Source organism: Astyanax mexicanus, chromosome 2, assembly GCF_023375975.1.
Source record: "Astyanax mexicanus isolate ESR-SI-001 chromosome 2, AstMex3_surface, whole genome shotgun sequence".
Classification (NCBI taxonomy): Eukaryota; Metazoa; Chordata; class Actinopteri; order Characiformes; family Acestrorhamphidae; genus Astyanax; species Astyanax mexicanus.
Window position 1 is genome coordinate 13278407 of NC_064409.1, and position 19868 is coordinate 13298274.

The following is a 19868-nucleotide window of genomic DNA, read 5'->3' on the forward strand; positions in this document are numbered from 1 at the left end:
CCTAGTCAAAATCCTGACAAAGTAACAAATCAAACTGTTTAAAAAAAGAAATCACAAGTGCGCAGTGTGCACACTTGTCTGTATAATGCACTTGACTTTTTACTGTTTTTTTGTTTAAAAAATAAAAATGTTTGTTTAGAAAGTATTTTCTATTCCTAAACCATGTTAAATTCTATTAGATTAAAGTTACTCACACATCATTCTTGTGGTTTAATTTACTGATGTTTAGGCCACTGTTGGCACGGTTTGTGTTTTAATCTTTCAGAGATCTGTTCTTAATAAACATTTTTCTTAAATAGTAGGTCTGTGCTTCTTCAGTGTTGCAATGTTAATTAACATCATTCTGAACGCTTATTTTAACAGGCTAAAAAGTTTTTTGGGCCTGATCTAAGCTCTAGTAGTCTACTTGTGTTGTCTATGAGCAATATTTAAATGTGACAAACATGCAAAAAACATAAGTAATCCAACACTTTTTCCACACCACTGTATATCAAACAGAAAATTCACCTGAAAAAAAATAAGCTACAGAAAACCAAGATCTCTGAACATAATCACACACCATGAGCGAATTATCTACAGCTTAGGAATGCAGAATATTTACTCTTCCTCCAGTGCACTGTAGATACAGTATAAACCTGCTTCATTAAGGTAATTACAGAGATCACAGGTCATGGGAATTGATTGCCAGGTTCTTATCTGCCTTAATGTGATTTAGCTGCTTCATTTACATTCAGCGTGTACAGTAGCAGTCACTAAAGCACGGGCATGCTTGTCCATTATGTAAATGTGTTTTTCTTTAAAGAAGCTTAAAGGTATTTATTCTAAAAGTATGTGCACACTTCAGTTTGTATAAGACAGATAAAAACGTATACAGAAATAAAAAAAAGTACAATCAGTACCAATTAAATGTAGCAATAACATTTACTACCAAAAACTTTTTTTTAAAATCTCATGCAATTCAAGTTTAAAAGAAATACATCCACCATTCTTGTAGAAAAGTGTTATGTTATCGCTGTATTTATTATTTATTGCCTGATGTTATTATTACTGTATTTTCCAGACTTTAAAAAAGTCTTAAAATACTTGATTTTCCCAAAAATCAACAGTGTGTATGTCTGTGTTCAGACATCTCAAAACCCCAAATCCCACATACTGTATTAAGATTGATTTTTAAAAGTCTGAACAGCCCTAAACCTCATACATTTGAAGGTGGTTTTAAAACGTGATTACGTACAGAAATTTTGTGCTATATTGGAACCAATTTTTGTTTCAGTGGATTTCTAAAAATGAGATTTGTGAGCAAAAAATGGTTTCCTCCACAGACTGTAAGACCTTCAACTTCCATCTGCTCTAGGCTATCAATAACTAGCTTATTTCTAGCTAAATATATTCTTTATCCCACCGGGTGTTAGAGCTCATACCGGAATAAAATCCAGCACTGTTTCAGCACTTTCAACACAGTCCTCCGAGAAATAGTTAGAAAGTAGGCACGGGTCACTGTCACTGGTAACCAAGGTTAGATGGATAAACACTTCAGAAATGAGTAGCTTTTTTAGTTATTTTAAATTAAAAAGATAAAATGTCTGTATGTAAAATCGTTTTAAAAAATCGCATTAAAACTGTAATTCAAATTAATTAATTTAATCGTGAAAAGTGCCCAGCACTATAAAATATGAAACATATTCTGTTTTGTTTACTAAAAAAAATGTGTTTTGAGATTTGGATAACTTTAGCTTTTATTAATCTACTATGCATATCTAACATTTTAAAATAATAATAAAAAAATCATATAATGTAAGGTGTGTCCAGACTTTTGAGTGGTACTGTATGTTTTACATTGTTTACATTTCTATAAAAAGAGGAACAAACTGAGAAAAACTCAGGAAGCGTGAAGTAAACAGGAAAAAAATAAAGTTGGCTGAATTCATTTTTAATTTTATTACACAGGAAATCATTAGAATGTAAATGTGTTAGATGCATTTCAGCTGGACCTTATTCTTTCTAAAATCCCCCCAAAAAACATAAATATTTAACATTTATAATTATAATTTGTTGTTCCAACATTCAAAGCTGTAAATTTGTTATAGCTACACTTTCTGTTAAAAACACAGTATGTACAATAGACAAGGTATCGTATTTGGCATACTTACAACAATGTCCTTATTATATCATTTACAATATTCTCAAGTACTGATTCTTGTGAACGTCTGTCCAAAATTCACAACTGGTCCTAGTTGGGGGGAGAAAAAAAAGTAACTTACAAAAGATGACCATAGATACAATGACTCAAGATAATGTGATCAGAAATGAAATGCAACAAAAATGTAGAATGCAGAATGTAGATTGATGTGATCAATATTGTTCTCTTTTAATGTTTAAAACACAATAATACCTGATGATCTGTTATTATTAGAATGATTCTGATTTTGATTTATTTAACGTGTAATTTGAAGGTATTAGAGGCTCTGATCACTCATTTCATCAATAATACAAACATTTACACACAGTATATGGCTGATATACTGCTGTAATACAGTGTGAAGCGAGTATGTATGTGTGTAACGAGCATGCAGTGTTATTAATTGTGAGAGTTGGGCTGTGAGACTAGAGAATGTACAGACTGTATTATACTTGAATTGTGCCAGCTAATATACTTTCTGATGCGTAACTATATCTGCGAATGTATGAAGGCAGTAAAAAAAGAGATAAAGGCAGTAAATGAACAGAATATTAGCTGTGCATTTGTTTCTATATCAAACGTAACTGTACAATGTCAGCATGCTGTATAATTCAGTGTGTTGTACATCGTGACAGATCAGTACATCGGCATATTGTCATGACTATGCTATAACTGTGTCCCAAAGCCTAGGCTGCAGCTGAGGTTGTTTGACTACTATGATGTCATGGAAGGCTGTTCTCACAGCTGAGAAATGCAGCCTATTTTTTTTTTTTAAGAGCAATCTCAAGTTTTAATAATTATAGTTTTTCTAATGTTTTCCAATTTTTCTCCACAATTTACCAACATCACACTAGGAGGGATGTGAAGAGAGAGTGCCATCTACCCACTAAGAAAGAGCATGATCTCTACTAAATTGTACTTTTTAAGCTCTCATTGGCTTTGGCTGCTGATGGCAAGCAGCATAATGTGGGCATCTATAGTCATGGGCTATGGTTTCATTGTCTTAATCCATTTCTGTTAAAAAAAACATATATAGCTCTGGAAAAAAAGAAGAAAGAAAGAAACCACCTAAAATGATGAGTTTCTTTGTTTTTACCTAATTAAAAACCTCTGGAATATAATTAAGAGGAAGATGGATGATCACAATCCATCAAGCCAAATTAAACAGCTTAAATTTTGGCACCAGGAGTGACAAAGTTATCCAAAAGCAGTGTGTAAGACTGGTGGAGGAGAACATGCAAAGATGCATGACAACTGTGATTAAAAACCAGGGTTTTTCCACCAAATATTCATAGTTCTGAACTCTTAAAACTTTATGAATGTTAACGTGTTTTTTAATTTCAGCCATTTCTCATTTTCTGCAAATAAATGCTCTAATATTTATTTTTATAATTTGGAAGAAATGTTGTCTGTAGTTTACAGAATAAAACATTTTTTTCAAATATAAACCTATAAATAGCAAAATCAGACCTGATTCAGAAACTGAAGTGGTCTCTTAATTTTTTTTTTCAGAGCTGTATAAAACAACTAGGCTTCTTATAATGAAGTTTTCATAGGACAGTCCTACAGAGAACCTGCGCTACCTCGACTGCTGTCCAGGCTTTGGAGCACGCTGTACTGTATGCTGTAAATTGTTTTAGAGCCCTTCAAATCAACATATGAACCGTTACCTACATTGTTACTGACAATAGAAAATGAGAATGGGATGTGGTAACACATGGCAACACACATTGTGGCAGATGTGATTGGTCAACGAAAGAACAAAGATTCTGGATGGGAATGGCAGGCTGTATGCCTGTAACAGCTCCAGCAGTCTCAGAATGGTTAACACATAGTTATCATAGAGACTGTAGGCTGAACCTTCTGCAGCTTCCTTCTAGTATATATTATATAATGTGGTGTGTCCATCATGTGGTGTAACTCCTGGGTACTATACTTGTCAAAGGCAGTGATGCTACTAACATCTTCATTTGTGCTTCATCTCCATTGCCTTTCGGAAAGCCATCCCCAAAAGGCAGGGTACAAACAGCATCTGGGAAACAGTGTGACTGCCGTCATGTTCTCCTGGCTCGAGTCTGTACGTCACCTTTGCACAAAACTTGGCAGAAGAACCAACAGATTCAGTTCTGAAAGGTTTTCCAGGCCACTTTCATAATCAGCATTTTCTGCCAAAAGCATGTAAACTACAAACAGCTCCAAGTACGTCCGTACAGAACAAGCCAGCATCCAGCTTTACCAGCTTTTCCCTGTGGGTGGGACCATGAGCATGACCATTACTGCTGGGTGGTAGTAGATTCAAAAGACGAATGTCAGTTGGGAATCATTTTTCTCTCAAATTGCCTCTTTAGTATCTTCAGATGAACTTCAGAAGGAAGCCTAGAGGAGCATGATGGCATCTGGTTTTGTGATGGACTGATGCAAGATGAATAAAACTGGATAAAAATTGAAATGTGGTAAACTGGCCACCTCAGAGCAGCACCTTCATGATTGTGTCTGTGAAATAGCGTGTTGTATAACATCCAGGTGTGTACAGGATGTGAGCAAAGAACCAAGCAGCCATAGAATGCAGGCTGCTAGCACCTTTTGCGGCATTTTAGAAAAAAGTACAGCGTACTTAAAAACGTGCATTACCCATCAATAAAAGACTCTGTTTTCAATACGTAAGGCATAAAACTTCAATTGTCATATTAATATTTACACTTCATGGAAATAATACGTCTACCAAATACTAAGACAATGCCCCGGTGGTTGTTTTTTCTGACGTGTGAAGCTTGTGTTCTTATGTCCTAAGACCTTAAAAATAAAAAAAAAGAAAGAAAAAAAAAAGTGCAGGACGTTGCAGGACGTCAGTCGTGCCCCTGCAAGACCCTCCTCTACTACCCCACAGTCTGACGTTTGGCTGACGGTTGGGCTAGTGACCCGGCGAGAGAGGGAGCGAAAGTGCAAGTGGTATAGGGGTGCGGTTTCGATCCCAGCAGTCCGGCTAGAGCTGAGAGACTTTTCTGGGAAGTGGCCTTGGTCTCGGCACCTGTTCAAGGCGCCGCGGGTCCACGTCCGGCTTGCCGCTGCGGAGCTGGTGCGGTTTTGGAGGTATGGGCGGGGCATCGGTGCTGGGAGGAGGGATGGACAGGCTGTGGGGGAGGGGGACGGGCCGTCGAGGGTTGTTGCGCTCGTATACGCTGTAAGGGGGCGGGGTTTTGTTCTCTCTGCGGAAGAGCTCGTCCGAGCCGCTGGAGGCCGAGGTGGGGAGGGCGTGGTCGGAGGCCGGGGCCTCAGTGCCGGATGCCTCGGAGACACTGCAGCGGCTGAGGGAGGAGATGCCGCTGCTGTAGCTGCCCGACAGGACCGGGGAGTTGGCAACGAGCCCCGCAGACTGGCACTCCGTGGGTGAGGGGGTGAATGGAGGGGCACACGTCTGTAAAGAAATGAACACATAGAGAAGAGTAAGATACTGAACTTCCACCCTGTTTATACCTTTTATAAAGCTGTATTATTAATGTTAATCCAATGTTTTATTGTACATTATTCCCTGTGGTCAATAACAAGCGTGTGGAGGTGGGGTTTAGTGAAATAACACAGGCATGATAAAAAGCAGCTAATCAGGCTTTTCTGCTTTATACTGTATATCTTTCTGGTAACCAGCTATAATGTCACATTTGTTTAGGTCACAGCTCAAAACTATAGCCCTATCTGGATGGGATTAGTTTCTCAGGGGGTCCTGGGGTAATTTTCTCTTTTTTATGAGGGGGTCTTCTGTGATTTTATTACCGTCTGGAAAGACCATGTGCAGGTTTTTCTCAGACGTCCTCTGTATTTTTAGTCCCATCCGGATCCACATCTCTGAGTTTCGTCACGTTTGCGTTTAATAAAATAGCTATTTGTCCACTGCCACGCACCGTAATTACAATTTGAGCATGTGTTTCCACAGAGATCCATGTAAAAACAACAGCGAGTGGAAATGGAGGAGCTACTGTACGTGATGTCATGTGACAGAGAAAGCCTAAAAAAAACAAAAAACAAACAAACAAAAAAAACTCACTGGTCCTTCTGTTTTTTCAATTGCAGTCCGGATGCAAGAGTTTTATCACTGAGTAGAAGTTTGAAATATTTTTCACAGACCCTGAGAAACTAATCCTGTCCAGATAGGGCTTATGTCATAGATGTAAAAATACCTTCTATGTCATCACAGCTTTTGTTGTTTGTGTCTATGGAATAGCGTAAATAGCCAGATTCAAAACAGCAAAAGTTATTTTTTTAAGTGAAAAATGTTTATTTTCGCTTGACAAATTTGGAATACAACAGTGAGTACTTGTAAGAAATATATAGTAATACTCAGATCATACACATCAGATCCCAATTAGATGTAGTACATTTGATCTGCACAAGCACACTAGCCAGTTTTTGTACTTAGATTAGATTTGGCATGTCCACACAGCCATAAAAAACTGATTTCATTCACCTCCGCCTGGTAATGTTAATGAAGCCTAACACAGCTGATGAGACTTTCACAGAGTTCATTAATATAAAAGTCGTCCACCACAATGGTTTTATAGAAATCCTGCATGCTGGGAGATCTCCTGATGGAGGGCTGGGCACACAATCCAATGACCAATACTGCACACGCACAAGATGAAATATGACACACCATTTGCTCTTGTCAGCTGATCACTGGATTACAGTTGCAATATTATTTTACTCCCCAGCCCTCCATACCTCACAGCAGCGCAGAACATTCAGCATAATTAGGCGACACTTCTGAGGAAATGAATGGTGCTAATTTTTCTAGCACAGTTGGACGGATGCCAGAGCAGGACTTTGCAAATTAATTTAACAAGTTTAAATATGGATGTTTTCACACCCACCCACTCTTAGGGGGTGTGCACAAAAATTATGCGCACTCTATAAAACGCCTGATTTAAAAGAAATAGTACCCGGCCCATTTCTTAAGTGCTGCTGGGAGATTTTTCACTGCGCTCATATACACTAAAAGCTTTTGTCCTTTCATGGTCCACGAGACTTCAACTGACAGCTCTGCGTGACCTGCCAATCAACATTACAGTGAGGACTGTGCTTTTGTATGTGTCTGTGTACGGGTGGGTTTGTGTGGGTGTGTGTGTGCTTGCTTGAATGGCAGACTGTTGCTCTGCCTGGAGCGAGGCAGATAGCTGCCCGTCAAACTGGGTGAACTTGCACTTTGCCGACCGGCCGAGCGATTCTAACACGGGGGGGTTTCAGCACACACTAACTCACAATACATCAGAATACACCTTCTGACAGCTCCTCTGTTCATCAAACTGTCTTGAATACATGTTTTATACACGTCCAATTACCCAACCTATTCATTTGGACTCCTCCTATCACTAGCAAAGCCCCATCCCACCCCCCAAAACAATAGGAGAGTGAAGACTAGCACATGCTATCTCTGGAACATGTGAAAAAAGCTACTCCTCTGATGCAGCATCACTAGTCTACCAGCACACGTGGAGGAAAGTTCCAGAACCCCAGCTCTGATCCATCAGCTAACAGATGCCTGTGCTGACTGACATCACAACCAGAGTGATGGGGGGAGAGTGCAGATGATTTTTGCCAGCCTTTATTAGATTTTGTTAAACAAACAAACAAACAAAAAAAACACTACACATTTGGAGTTCACAAAAAATAGGAGTTTTGTGTTGAGACCCAGGCTTCTGTAGTTTGTTGCACAGGTAGAAATGGTTGGCGCTGCAGAACACTGTGTAGAACAGCGCCGCCAAAGAAGCACACTAGCAGAGCTCGCTAGCTAATGCTAACCAGTTAGCATAACAAGCTAACACACTGAAGTCATGGCAGCTCCCATGAGAACAGATCTCTGGGAGCTTCTGCTGCTGCTCCTTGCAATATGAGTAACTATAGCCCATTTAAATCTATTAATACTGTAGCTTGAAGGATAGTTTTAATGCCCACTGAACTGAATCAAGGGAATTGTGATAAACTGATAAACAGCTGCTTAAATACTCTAATGCATCTAATAGCTTCAATATTAATAATAATATACTGTAAATTGATATTAAACTTGTGTCTTACTTGTGCAGTAGAGTTTTCAAGATTTTTTTTAATACCTACATTTGAAGTATTTTAGGTCCAGTTATAGTGTTTATGGAATGATTTTAAATATTTATTTTGTAAAGGAAGCTGTGTTAAAGTTGATGGTGTATGTATTTTTAAGGTCTATAGTTTACATTCTTCAGCTGTTTTTTTTTTTTCTTTTTTCGTTAATGAAATCTGATTTTTTTCACATATAGTGTAAACTTGTGGGACAAAGTAAACCCAACAGTTATCAAAGTCTTGATTTAAAGCCTTAATGTTTAATATTATATATGTGCTCCTAACAGTAGAGCAAGTCACAAACATGAACAAGGGATTTAAATGCCCTTCAAATATCCAGAACATTGCCCTTTAAATGTGGGAAGTGATGATATTCACTGAGGAAATGTGTAATTTGTTGTGTTTGGGCACTTTTGGGAAACAGACCAAGTTGGGTGTAAGTGTAACTGTGTGAGTGTCCCCAGTACTTTGTGTAGTCCTACAAATTAACGATTAGTTGACAATGAACATTTGGAGTCTACAATATTTTATAATAGACATTGTTGATTATAGCGACTAATCGTTGCAGCCCTAATTTAAAACAGCCTCTATTTTTTTTTTATTTTCGTACATAAAGAGAGTCTAAATGAGCCTTTTGCAAGGTTTATATTGATCATATTGCAGAGCTCCTCCTGGTATGCAGACCTTATTCATTAACCTGTTCTTTCATTTACTGGACACTTCTCCAGGGAGTTTCTCTCAATGTTTTTCGGTAGATGATTAGCAAAAATCCTGGTCTGAAATCGATATCCACGGCTAAATAACAACGCGGAAAAGCAGAACAGTGGATAATTACTGTTTCCCAATCAGAGCAGTTAAAACAAGAGGAGCACAAAACTGTGATTAGTCAGTGAAGCAGATTCTAACGGATTGCGGTACGTCTACACACATCTCTGAATAAAAATACACGCCCTTATACACCCTGCTAACGATCTCCTGCTCGCACAGGAAAATGTATTTAATAGTCAGCTCCATCCCCTTTTTCCATACCTAGGAGTGAGACAGAGAGCAGAAAACAGCGTATCTGCTGTAAATAAATGAGGCTGTCTGCCAGCACAGTGCTTCTCGTCTATACAAACATCTCAGATCACGTTTGGTACGTTCTGATGGGCTGTTTAAAATACTAACGCAGGTTTGTTTATTTGGATGAGCGAAGCCTTGCAGGGTAAATAAATGTGAAAAGCACGGCAGGATGAAGTGGTCTGAAGCGCACCAGCTCCACATGCACGCAAGTGCCAGCAGGATCAGTGTCATCTGCTCTTGCACATGCACACCAAACACATCCAGGCCAATTTAAATGCGCCATGACCCAGTTCTGAGACCTCCATCAGGCACTTCCAAACAGAGCAGGCATAAAAATCATCAAAAGGAAAGTTGAACGAGCGTGATTGCGTAAGTTCTGTATCTTCTGACACAATTTTAGTGACAAAACAAACCAGACACGCGGGATGTGATGGCGTGCTGGGGGCACAAGCACACCTAGATTTAGACTGTTTAACTGCAGAATCTGAATGTAGTAAAGATTTAGTTTGTTTAAGGGTGTAGTTTCATTTGTTTTTAACACTCTATTTTATTTAATTTCACAGCATTTTTAGTTACTTTACGCTTTATTTCTAGGTGTGTTTCACACCGGAAAGTCCAGACCATAGTCTGCACCATGGTTTATGTCTTTGTTGCATTGTATTCTGTATATTTAATCCAGGAAGTTTTAGTTTCACCCTACAGTTTAGTGAGCGGACTTTTACTACATGCTGTTATCATCAGCTATGTGGGCGGAGTCTCTTTATACTTCATATTAATTGGTTTGTACAATGTTGGCTATGAGTTCGACAAGATGCGTTGCCAGGGGTTGTGACTAATTCAGGCTCTCTGAATCTGATTACCTTTCACCTCAGATTGTTTTTTTTATTTTATTTTTTTTTATTTAATAAATAATGGTTAATGTACTGTTACAGTTGATAAATACATTTCCAATTTAAGCTAAGTAAGGTCAGATTTCACCCCATTCTTTTTTCCTCTGGTTTGTTTAGATTGCCTCATGTAATGCCTTCATGTAATTGGTGCGAAAATCTGAACAATAAAAAAAAAGCATTCACACTGAAGAAGAACCTGACCATGGTTTAGTATATCCAGAAACAACCTCTTTTTGTAGGACCAAACTCTGTGCCTTTGGTTTGGACTGTGGTTTGTAGTTTAAAATAAACCTGTTGTTTTGATTTGATGTGAAGAGCTGCCCATTAGTATTTGTTAAGTAAGAGAGAAGGCACAATATGCCAAAATTCGCCAGTTTAAAAAAAAAAAAAGTATTTTTATATTATTTTGTATATAAATCTCTTTAAATGTAGGCAAAATACACACAGTGCTGGCTTATTTAAATTGTTCTGTTCGAGAGTTGAACTGCAACTGTCAAAATGCAGTTTCTTAGGACTGTGACCTTTATTATCCAAAAGAAGAATTATAAAAAAATCAAAATATTTTACTCAAGATTTTAAAAAATAATAATAATATGTGCAATGTTAGAGAATGCATGGGTTGTTTGTGTGAAAATGGTGTGGCTTTTGGAGAGTCTTTTACATACTATTGCATAGAAGCATTGTAAATAAAGGAGGACTTTCTTTCAGTATTTTAAAGAACAAACTAGTGTAGTTTCTTCAGTTTGTGAAATACTGTGAATAGTGCAAGTACACGTTTTTAATCATATTAACCAGCCTTACCTCTCTAGTCCACCTTAACCCAGTGTTACACAACCTGTCCTTACCCAACCCAGACCTAAAATAGCATGAAAGCTAAAATCTTTCCAGGAAAGGGCTCCTACCTTTTGTGGAGAGCGTGACGCCGGCCCCGGAGACTGTGATCTTATGTTCTTAGCGGGAGAGCCTGTTCAAAGAGACAGATAATGGTCAGTGAGTCTGGGACACTCGTCACTATTTGACACGAGGATTGGAGACACTTAAATTCAGCTGGCAGCCACAAGGCCGGGCGGCCGCGGCCGTCTTTGAAGCGGGGAAACATATTGCTACACGCTGGAGGCTCCCGTTAAGCGGCTTACTCGTCTGCCAGCTGTTCTTTTTCAGGACAACGGCTTCCATTAGAGTCCACCAGTGTCAACCACAATGAACAGGAGGAAGGATAGACTCTAAAAATGTCTGCCATGTCAGAACTGGTTAAAAAACGGTGAGGATAGGAAAGAGGAGGATAGAGGAAAAGCGGTGCGGTGAAATAAAGGTAGAGGAGGCAAAGGAGGCAGGTCGGAAAACAGCTGGAAGGGAGGAGAGTCCGGCTTTAGCCTGCCATCAGAGGATTTAATGAAGCCCAGAGGTGTCATGCAGATTAGAGAAAGGATCGCTATGAGAAGGCTCATCTCTTCGAGCAATATAACCAGGATTATAACATGAGAGAGAGAGAGAGAGAGAGAGAGAGAGAGAGAGAGCAGGCGAGAGAGAATCCCCTTAAGGCAGATGTGCGTCAACCCGTCCAACTACATGCAAGCCGAGTTTACTTTCGGATTCCAACTGATTGATCCAGTCAAAGATCTAGAAAGAGAAAAAAGTCTGAAAGAGTCTGGAGAGAAGATGAATCCATGATAACCTTGGAAAGACACAGTTTTCAGGATGAATACTAACCAGCAAAAAAAAAAAAAAAAAACACAAGTTCAAGGAATGCTCTAGAGTTTTTCAGCACTTTTTTCCTGAACTTCAATAAAAAAAAGAGCAGAAAATCCACTTTAAACTCGTAACAGACTGAGAACAGAAGCTACTGGACACTTTTCCTGTCAAAGGTATTAGTAAATTAAGCTGTAAATCTGCACAATTCTTTTTTTCAGAGGATATACATATCTAGTGAAGTGGTGTGTGTGGAGATTCCACAAGTTTTTTCAAAGTTTTTTTGTTTGCTTTTCTCATGTCTACCTCATCTTAATGCCTGTATTATTACAATGCAAATGCTGTAGATTTGAACATGTGCTTTAAACTCACATGCCAAAACGAATGGGACAGCAGTATGTAAATGAACCATGTTAATTCACCTCAGGGGAAGGATAGTGAGTGCCAGATGGAGGGATGGGAATAGATCATAATAGAAATTACCACACACAGTGGACAGCACTGTAGGTGGTAATGATAGTGACTGGCTAGAATTGTCCATTAAACACACATATACACAGACAGGCATATCCTATAGGGCTCAATGCTGGTTCTTGTCCAACAAGGTTCTGTTTTTAATCACAGAATTCAGCAACTGTCCAATAGCTTCTACTGTAAATATTATACAGTCATTGAATCTTCAGTTTGGGCTTTTTTAAATAAGCAAATATGAATCTCCTAGTTCTTTACATTGTATCAAACTTTCATGATGAATGGACCAATAGAAATGCTTAAATATTTTTTGGGAATGAATTGTTTTACTCCAACATCCACTAAAAGAGTTCAAATAAATGAATTTCTAAGCACAGGAAAACATAGAACAAAAAAAACTCTTGAACATTCCTTAACAAAAAAAGAGGAAAAAGGAGAACAGAGCCAAACCTGAGAGCAGAAAGATGATTTGTGAGTTAAAAAAGTGCCAGAAAATATTAGTGCCAGTGGACAGGATCAGTTATAGTAGCTTTTTTTTCTTTTTACCTGAGTACGGTGGCCTAGGAGGGACAGGGGGGCACACCTGCTTTCCGACAGAGTCAGAGAGCGGGATGTCAAGACTCCAGCTGCTCGGGGCAAGCCTGACTACTTTCACACAAAACATTGCAGCTTTGGTCAGTTCACCGAGCTCAGTGCCAAAACAATACAAAATCAATACAAACAGAGTACAGTACAGTGTATTATTCATGTTTTTTTTGCGATTACAATACTTTTGGTAATATGAAAAAACACTGAAAAAAAAAAAAAATTAAGAATACACTACTGCAACAAAACAAAAAGTTCATCTTATTATTGCATACAATATGATATGGTACACCCCTAACAGAGATATATATATATATATAAAAAAAAAAAAAGAATTTTATCAATTTGTAGTCAATGATACAGAATGCCATGATATTAATAATGCACTCCATGTATCTCCATATATCCAGGATTAAAGTAAAATAAATGATACTGGACAGATATAATCTGTCTCTAGTATGAGATATATAATGGGAAATGAGAACAGTGTGAATTTTTCTTTTGCTAAAAATCAGCAAAAAGTAGTACCCTGATATTATTCATATTATAATTTGAGGCTGGTGATATGGCACAATATTTCAGGATATAATATGTTGGCAATATGTTGACAATATGGCACACTCCTATTGGAGAGGCAACTTCTGGACCTCACATGTCCAAAAGTCCTGATGTCATAATGTGGGTGGCAATTTCATGTGATGCCAGATCACCATTGGTTTTAATTACAGGCACCTTGACAACCTAATGTAACATCAATAAGATTCTACAAATAGTGGACCCAAACTTCAATAAGGATACACACACTCCCCTGCACAATTTTCAGCAGGACAATGCACACCCACCACAAGAACTTGCCAAGGCAAGTTATTACCAATTGAAAATGTGTGGGATTCTATAGGGATGCACTATTAACAGCCATACAAACACCCCAACAGGAAATTCTGCAGGAACTTTGTTAGAATATTCAGCCTGCATGGAAGGGATTTTTACAGGACATCATGAGGAACCTCTACAACCCCACAATGCAGAGACATCTGGCATGTTGTGTTATACATGCTACTTCTATATGTGTAGCTCATTAAATATCGCTAAAAGTTGTCCATATCCGAAGATGTATTGTTCTTGGTAACCTTTATTTTTAATCTGATACTTTTGCAACTATTTATATTGCAATCTATTTTTTGCGACTACAGCTCTGAAAAAAAAAATCAAATTTTCTAAATTTCTCTGATTTTGCTATTTATAGGTTTATGTTTGAGTAAAATTAACATTGTTGTATTATTTTATAAACCACGGACAACATTTCTCCCAAATTCCAAATAAAAAATATTATCATTTAGAGCATTTATTTGCAGAAAATGAGAAATGTCTGAAATAACAAAAATATGCAGAGCTTTGAGACTTCAAATAATGCAAAGAAAACAAGTTCATATTTATAAAGTTTTAAGAGTTCGGGTTTTTAATCACAGTTTTCATGTTGTTTTCATCTTGGCATCATGTTCTCCTCCACCAGTCTTACACACTGCTTTTGGATAACTTTACGCCACTCCTGGTGCAAAAATCCAAGCAGTGATCATCTATCCTCCTCTTGATTATAGTCCAGAGGCTTTCAATTTGGTAAAATCAAGGAAAACTTGATCATTAAGTGGTCTCTTAATTTTTTCAAGAGCTGTACTTTTTTTTGATGATGATGATGATGATGCTGAGTGTTTTTTTTTTTTGCGTTGCCTCAAGGTACGTGCAATTCTTACAGAAACCCACTTTAGTGCCACATTAACAAATGTGTCTCATTTTTAATTCAGTTTCTACTTTAGTTTGTTCCAGACTTCTAACTTCCACCATCAGCTCAACAAAAAGCAATCAAAACTTCCCGTCTTTTTTAATTAAAAGAGGGGACTAGACTAGGATTCCTGGATCTCCTCGGAATACTCAGAAACGGAGCTGCACTCTGGGCGGCACCTTAAAAATGCAGATGTGTACAGCATGAATATCATAAATAAATATTTGACTTAAATCTTGCCTTCAATAAAAAAAACTAACGCTGGAGAAAACCCATCACCCGTGGGAATCGAAACCTGCCTTTGTACCTCCAAGGCAATAAATGCATATTTCAATGAGAGAATAGATAAATGGATGAGAGCAGGGTGACTGAAATATACCCCCCCCTCCCTTCCCCTCATTCTGAATAGAGATGAGAGTAGCATTGGTGTGGGTCGGTCATACACTGCAGCTGCCACAAGACAGGGAGAGAGCTCAGCTGTCATCTCACATCACATCCAGCTAGGCAACCATCAACATGTCTCAAAAAACAAACCTTTCAACAACACTGTGACTCAGAGCATGCAGGAGTGTGTGTGTGTGTGTGTGTGTGTGCACTGATAAATTCAGCTCACCTTTGTCTGGATTGGAGATGTTGGGGTCACTGCGAGGCAGAGAGGAGTCTCCTGCAGGATGTGGAATCGTTCTCTGTAGAAAAGACACATAATAAAGCTTATAGAGGCTCTATTATAAAACATCACATTTTATCTCAGCTTTGCTCATAAAAGAGTGTCACTGATGTACAGCATATTTTCTATCCAGGAATAAGAGGGTTAGGGTTTATAGTATATACAGTGTATTTACCAGTGTGAGGTTAAGAATTTAAGAGTATAAAGACTGTATTTACCTGTACAGTGTTGACAGTAGAATATATAGTATTATCGTATTTACAAGGTTGGGCTTTTCTATATAGAGTTTTTATATACAGCTCTGAAAAAATAAATATAAAAAGACCACTTAAAAATGACGAGTTTCTTTGATTTGACCAAATTCAAAACCTCTGGAATATAATTAAGAGGAAGATGGATGATCACAAGCCATCAAACCAAGCTTAACTGCTTACATTTTTGCACCAGGAGTGAGTAGCATAAAGTTATCCAAAAGCAGTGTGTAAGACCGGTGGAGGAGAACATGCCAAGAATTATTCCACCAAATATTGATTTCTGAACTCTTAAATCTTTATGAATATGAATTTGATTTCTTTGCTTTATTTGAGGTCTGAAAGCTCTGCATCTTTTTATTTTATTTCATTTTATTCCATTTCTCATTTCCTGCAAATAAATGCTCTAAATGACAATATTTTTATTTGGAATTTGGGAGAAATGTTTGTAGTTTATAGAATAAAACAATGTTCATTTTACTCAAACATAAACCTATAAATAGCAAAATCAGAGAAACTGATTCAGAATCTGACGTCTCTTCATTTCTTTTCCAGAGCTGTATATGCGAGTGTAAGGTCATTAAAGACTAGGGTACATTGGAGGTAGAACGTTCTTAATCCCACACCTGGAAGTCAAAACAGTGTATTTACCTGTGTGGAGCTAGGAAATGTTAAACTACATAGCGTATTTAATAAAACATTGGGGTATACAGTATATTTACCAGAGAGGAGGGTTGAGAAACTGTGGGGTACATGGTAAAAGTGTTGGTTAGGAATATAGAGTTTATAAATCAGTTTCGTACTGACAGATTGGGAGTATATACTCTATTTACTGTCTTTAGATTAATAAAGTTGGTGCATATATTGTATGTAGCAGTGTGGGACTGTTAAGGTTGGTTATAGTGTATATACCCGTGTTTGATAGAGAAGGTTTGGGGGTATATTGTGAGTGAGTATTTAACTGAATGGGTTTGAGGGTCTTAAGTGGTAGATGAGTTGGGGTCTGAAGACTGGTAGTGTATTTATATATCAGTGTACGATTGAGGGGCTTGAGTTATATTATGTTTTTAAACATTGTGGGATTGAGAAGTTTAATTAGTATTTAGTGTATGTACCAGTTGGGGGGCTTAATGTGTAAATCTGGGTTGGTATTAAGAATGTTGGGGTATGTATAACATTTTCCAGTGTGAGATTAAGGGGGTTGGGGGATATTTACCTGTGTGGGTTGATGAGATTGGGGATATACAGTGTATTTAACAGTGTGATATTGCTTGTGTTGGGGGTATATAGTGTATTTATCAGTGAAAGAATGAGAATGTTTGGGAGAATGCAGTTTATTTACCTGAGCAATATTGTGCATTTACTAGTTGTGTCAACTGATTAAAAAATAAATCTGATTAATCACAGCAATATTCTGTGATTAACTGTGTGTTTGTCTGAGTGAATACATGTCAAATGCAACTATATTTATATTATATTATATTAGGGGTGTCAATAAAAATGCTAGTATATACTTGTATGTTTGAGGAGAGTCAATGTGGGGCACTAGAATAAAAAATTTAAGTATTTCTGAATTAGAACTTAACTTGCTGAGTATAAAGGAGCACCTGTAGTTCGTTTCTCTGGTTCGCATCAATTGAAAAGTTCATTTACTTGGTGAGTTTCCTTCATCTGGTTTGGTTTCATACAGACATAAACCTAAATGCACCCAAATGCCCACTAATAAAACATTCAAGCACATTGTCTCCTCTGATTGGTCAGAGCTGTCTAGTGCTGGAAAAAAGAAAGTAAATATAGCGAGAAGATTCTGTATTCCAGTGCTTATATATCTGTGCAGTTTAAAGCTGCTTTACACAGAACGCTGAAAAATTTGCTGCTGCACTTTTTTAAACAGTGCATTCAATTGGACATGTAGCGCACAGATGTATTATATGTATTTATACAGAGGCTTTATACATGGCTGCCAGCAGTGAACTCATACAGCACATACTGCACTCTTAGTGTGTAAACAGCATGGAGCAGCAGAGACAGCTTTTGTTTATAGCGGTGTATGATGTGGCTAATACATCAGATTAAACTGTGCCTTATCAGCAGTTTAGCTCAGTTAAAAAGAAGAATATTCGATAGCTAGGTTGGATCACGTTCTCATCTTAAGCAAACCGCTCCAGAAAAAAATCTGTGCATTGGAAGGGAGTGGGCCGGTTACAGTGGAAGTTGGGGTCAAACTTGCTGTATTTTATATGCATTAAAAAAAAGAATAATGCGTTACTGATTCCAAATGAATTGTGTGCGTAAATGCTTTAATACTAATAAGGATAAAGTGTATATTTGCGATGATGTCAAGGGTTTTGGGGGATATATCCCATTTACCAATGTGGGACTGAGAAGGTTGGGGGTATATAGTGTATTTACCAGTGTGAAATGGAGTTGGTTGGGGGTATATAGTGTGTTTAACAGCGTGGGATTGAGAAGGTTGTTGGGAATACTGTACTTACCTGTATGGGGTCAATAAGGCTTTGGGGGGTTAGTGTGTGTACTACTGTGGGATTGAGAAGATTGGGCGTATACAGTGTATTTACAATTGTAAAATGAAGTTGGTTGGGGGTATATAGTGTATTTAACAGCGTGCGATTGAGAAGATTGGGGGTATACAGTGTATTTACAATTGTGAAATGGAGTTGGTTGGGGGTATATAGTGTATTTACCAGTGTGATATGGAGTTGGTTGGGGGGTATATAGTGTATTTAACAGCGTGGGATTGAGAAGATTGGGGGTATATAGTGTATTTACCATTGTGAAATGGAGTTGCTTGGGGGTATATAGTGTATTTAACAGCGTGGGATTGAGAGGGTTGTTGGGAATATACTGTACTTACCTGTATGGGGTCAATAAGGCTTTGGGGGGGTTTTATAGTGTGTGTACTACTGTGGGATTGAGAAGGTTGGGGGTATACAGTGTACTTATCTGTATGGGGTCAATAAGGCTTTGGGGGGTTAGTGTGTGTACTACTGTGGGATTGAGAAGGTATACAGTGGGGGGTATACAGTGTACTTACCTGTGTGGGGTCAAGCGGGTTAGGAAAAATCGCACTGCAGGGTCTCTCTCTGGGGGAGAGGCAGGAGTTCTCTCTGCCATGTTTGTGTTTCTCGGACAACTGCGGTGAACCTGTGAAAAGGTTGAAGACAGGGTGATAGACTAGTACAGTAATGTGCAACAACGCTCGTGTACACACTCGCACAAGCACAGCAAAACACTCTATCCTCTCGTAGTTGTTCTCCTGTCGTGCTAAACAGTTGGCACAGAAGCAATATTCCCCTCCCCCAGGTAACCTCCCCCACTGGGGTGAGAATTGTGCTATGCTGGTGACAGACAGCTATTTGGTGGTGAGATGGATTTGCAGACAGCGTGAGCGGCTCAGACGTGTCTGCAGCCTGGCCCGTTTCCTCCATCAGCGGGGAGCATGCTGTTCTTTCCTGCCACTCCACCTCACCACCACAGCCATCAGCAGCAGCAGCAGCAGCGCTCCTGCAGCACTGGCTGTAATTCTCCCCAACACATTACAGCCTGTCTGCGCTTTATGGAGGTCCCAATGAAGCCGGGGAGGCAGGAGCCGCCTGCCAAGAGGACAATATCGCCTTCCAAAAATGCCTCCGTGTATTCCTGTAAAGGTCTGCATTCACTAGAGAGCACAATGCTGAATGCCGAGAGGCTGAGTGAACAGAAATAAAGAGCTACTTACATATATATACCTCATAGCTCACACAACCTACATACTATACACAGTCCAGTCAGAATATTATGACCACATCCATTTTTGTTACACTTAATTTCCCTATTAGCTCCATCCGATTATATAAGAACACTCTTATCTAATCATACAGCTCTGGAAAAGAACAAGAGGCCACTTCAGTTTCTGAATCAGTTTCTCTGATTTTGCTATTTATAGGTATATGTTTGAGTAAAATGAACATTGTTGTTTTATTCTATAAACTACGGACAACATTTCTCCCAAAGTCCAAACACAAATATTGTCCTATAAATCTTAAAAAAAAAAAAAAAAGATTCTAAGCTTCCAGACCTCAAATAATGCAAAGAAAACAAGTCCATATTCATAAAAAATTTAAGAGTTTAGGAATCAATATTTGGTGGAATAACCCAGTCTTACACACTGCTTTTGGAAAACTTTATGCCTTTACTCCTTGTGCAAAAA

The 19868-nt window shown here is 38.3% G+C and overlaps 1 protein-coding gene across 4 annotated transcripts in view; it reads right to left on the reverse strand.

The window, feature by feature from the left end:
- Positions 1-1909: 1909 nt before the first annotated feature.
- The window catches only part of dock4b (dedicator of cytokinesis 4b), a 189702-nt gene continuing 171743 nt past the window's right edge, over positions 1910-19868 (reverse strand). For 2 of the 4 annotated variants that reach the window (XM_049473406.1, XM_049473404.1), the window contains 5 exons: positions 18714-18823; positions 15354-15426; positions 12922-13023; positions 11118-11179; positions 1910-5594 (listed from right to left, as the gene is read on the reverse strand). In XM_049473406.1, the coding sequence (XP_049329363.1) occupies positions 5163-5594; positions 11118-11179; positions 12922-13023; positions 15354-15426; positions 18714-18823 (779 nt within the window). In that variant the 3' untranslated portion in view covers positions 1910-5162. The remainder of the gene's footprint in view (positions 5595-11117; positions 11180-12921; positions 13024-15353; positions 15427-18713; positions 18824-19868) is intronic. The other 2 variants (XM_049473405.1, XM_049473407.1) reach the window with 2 other exon arrangements.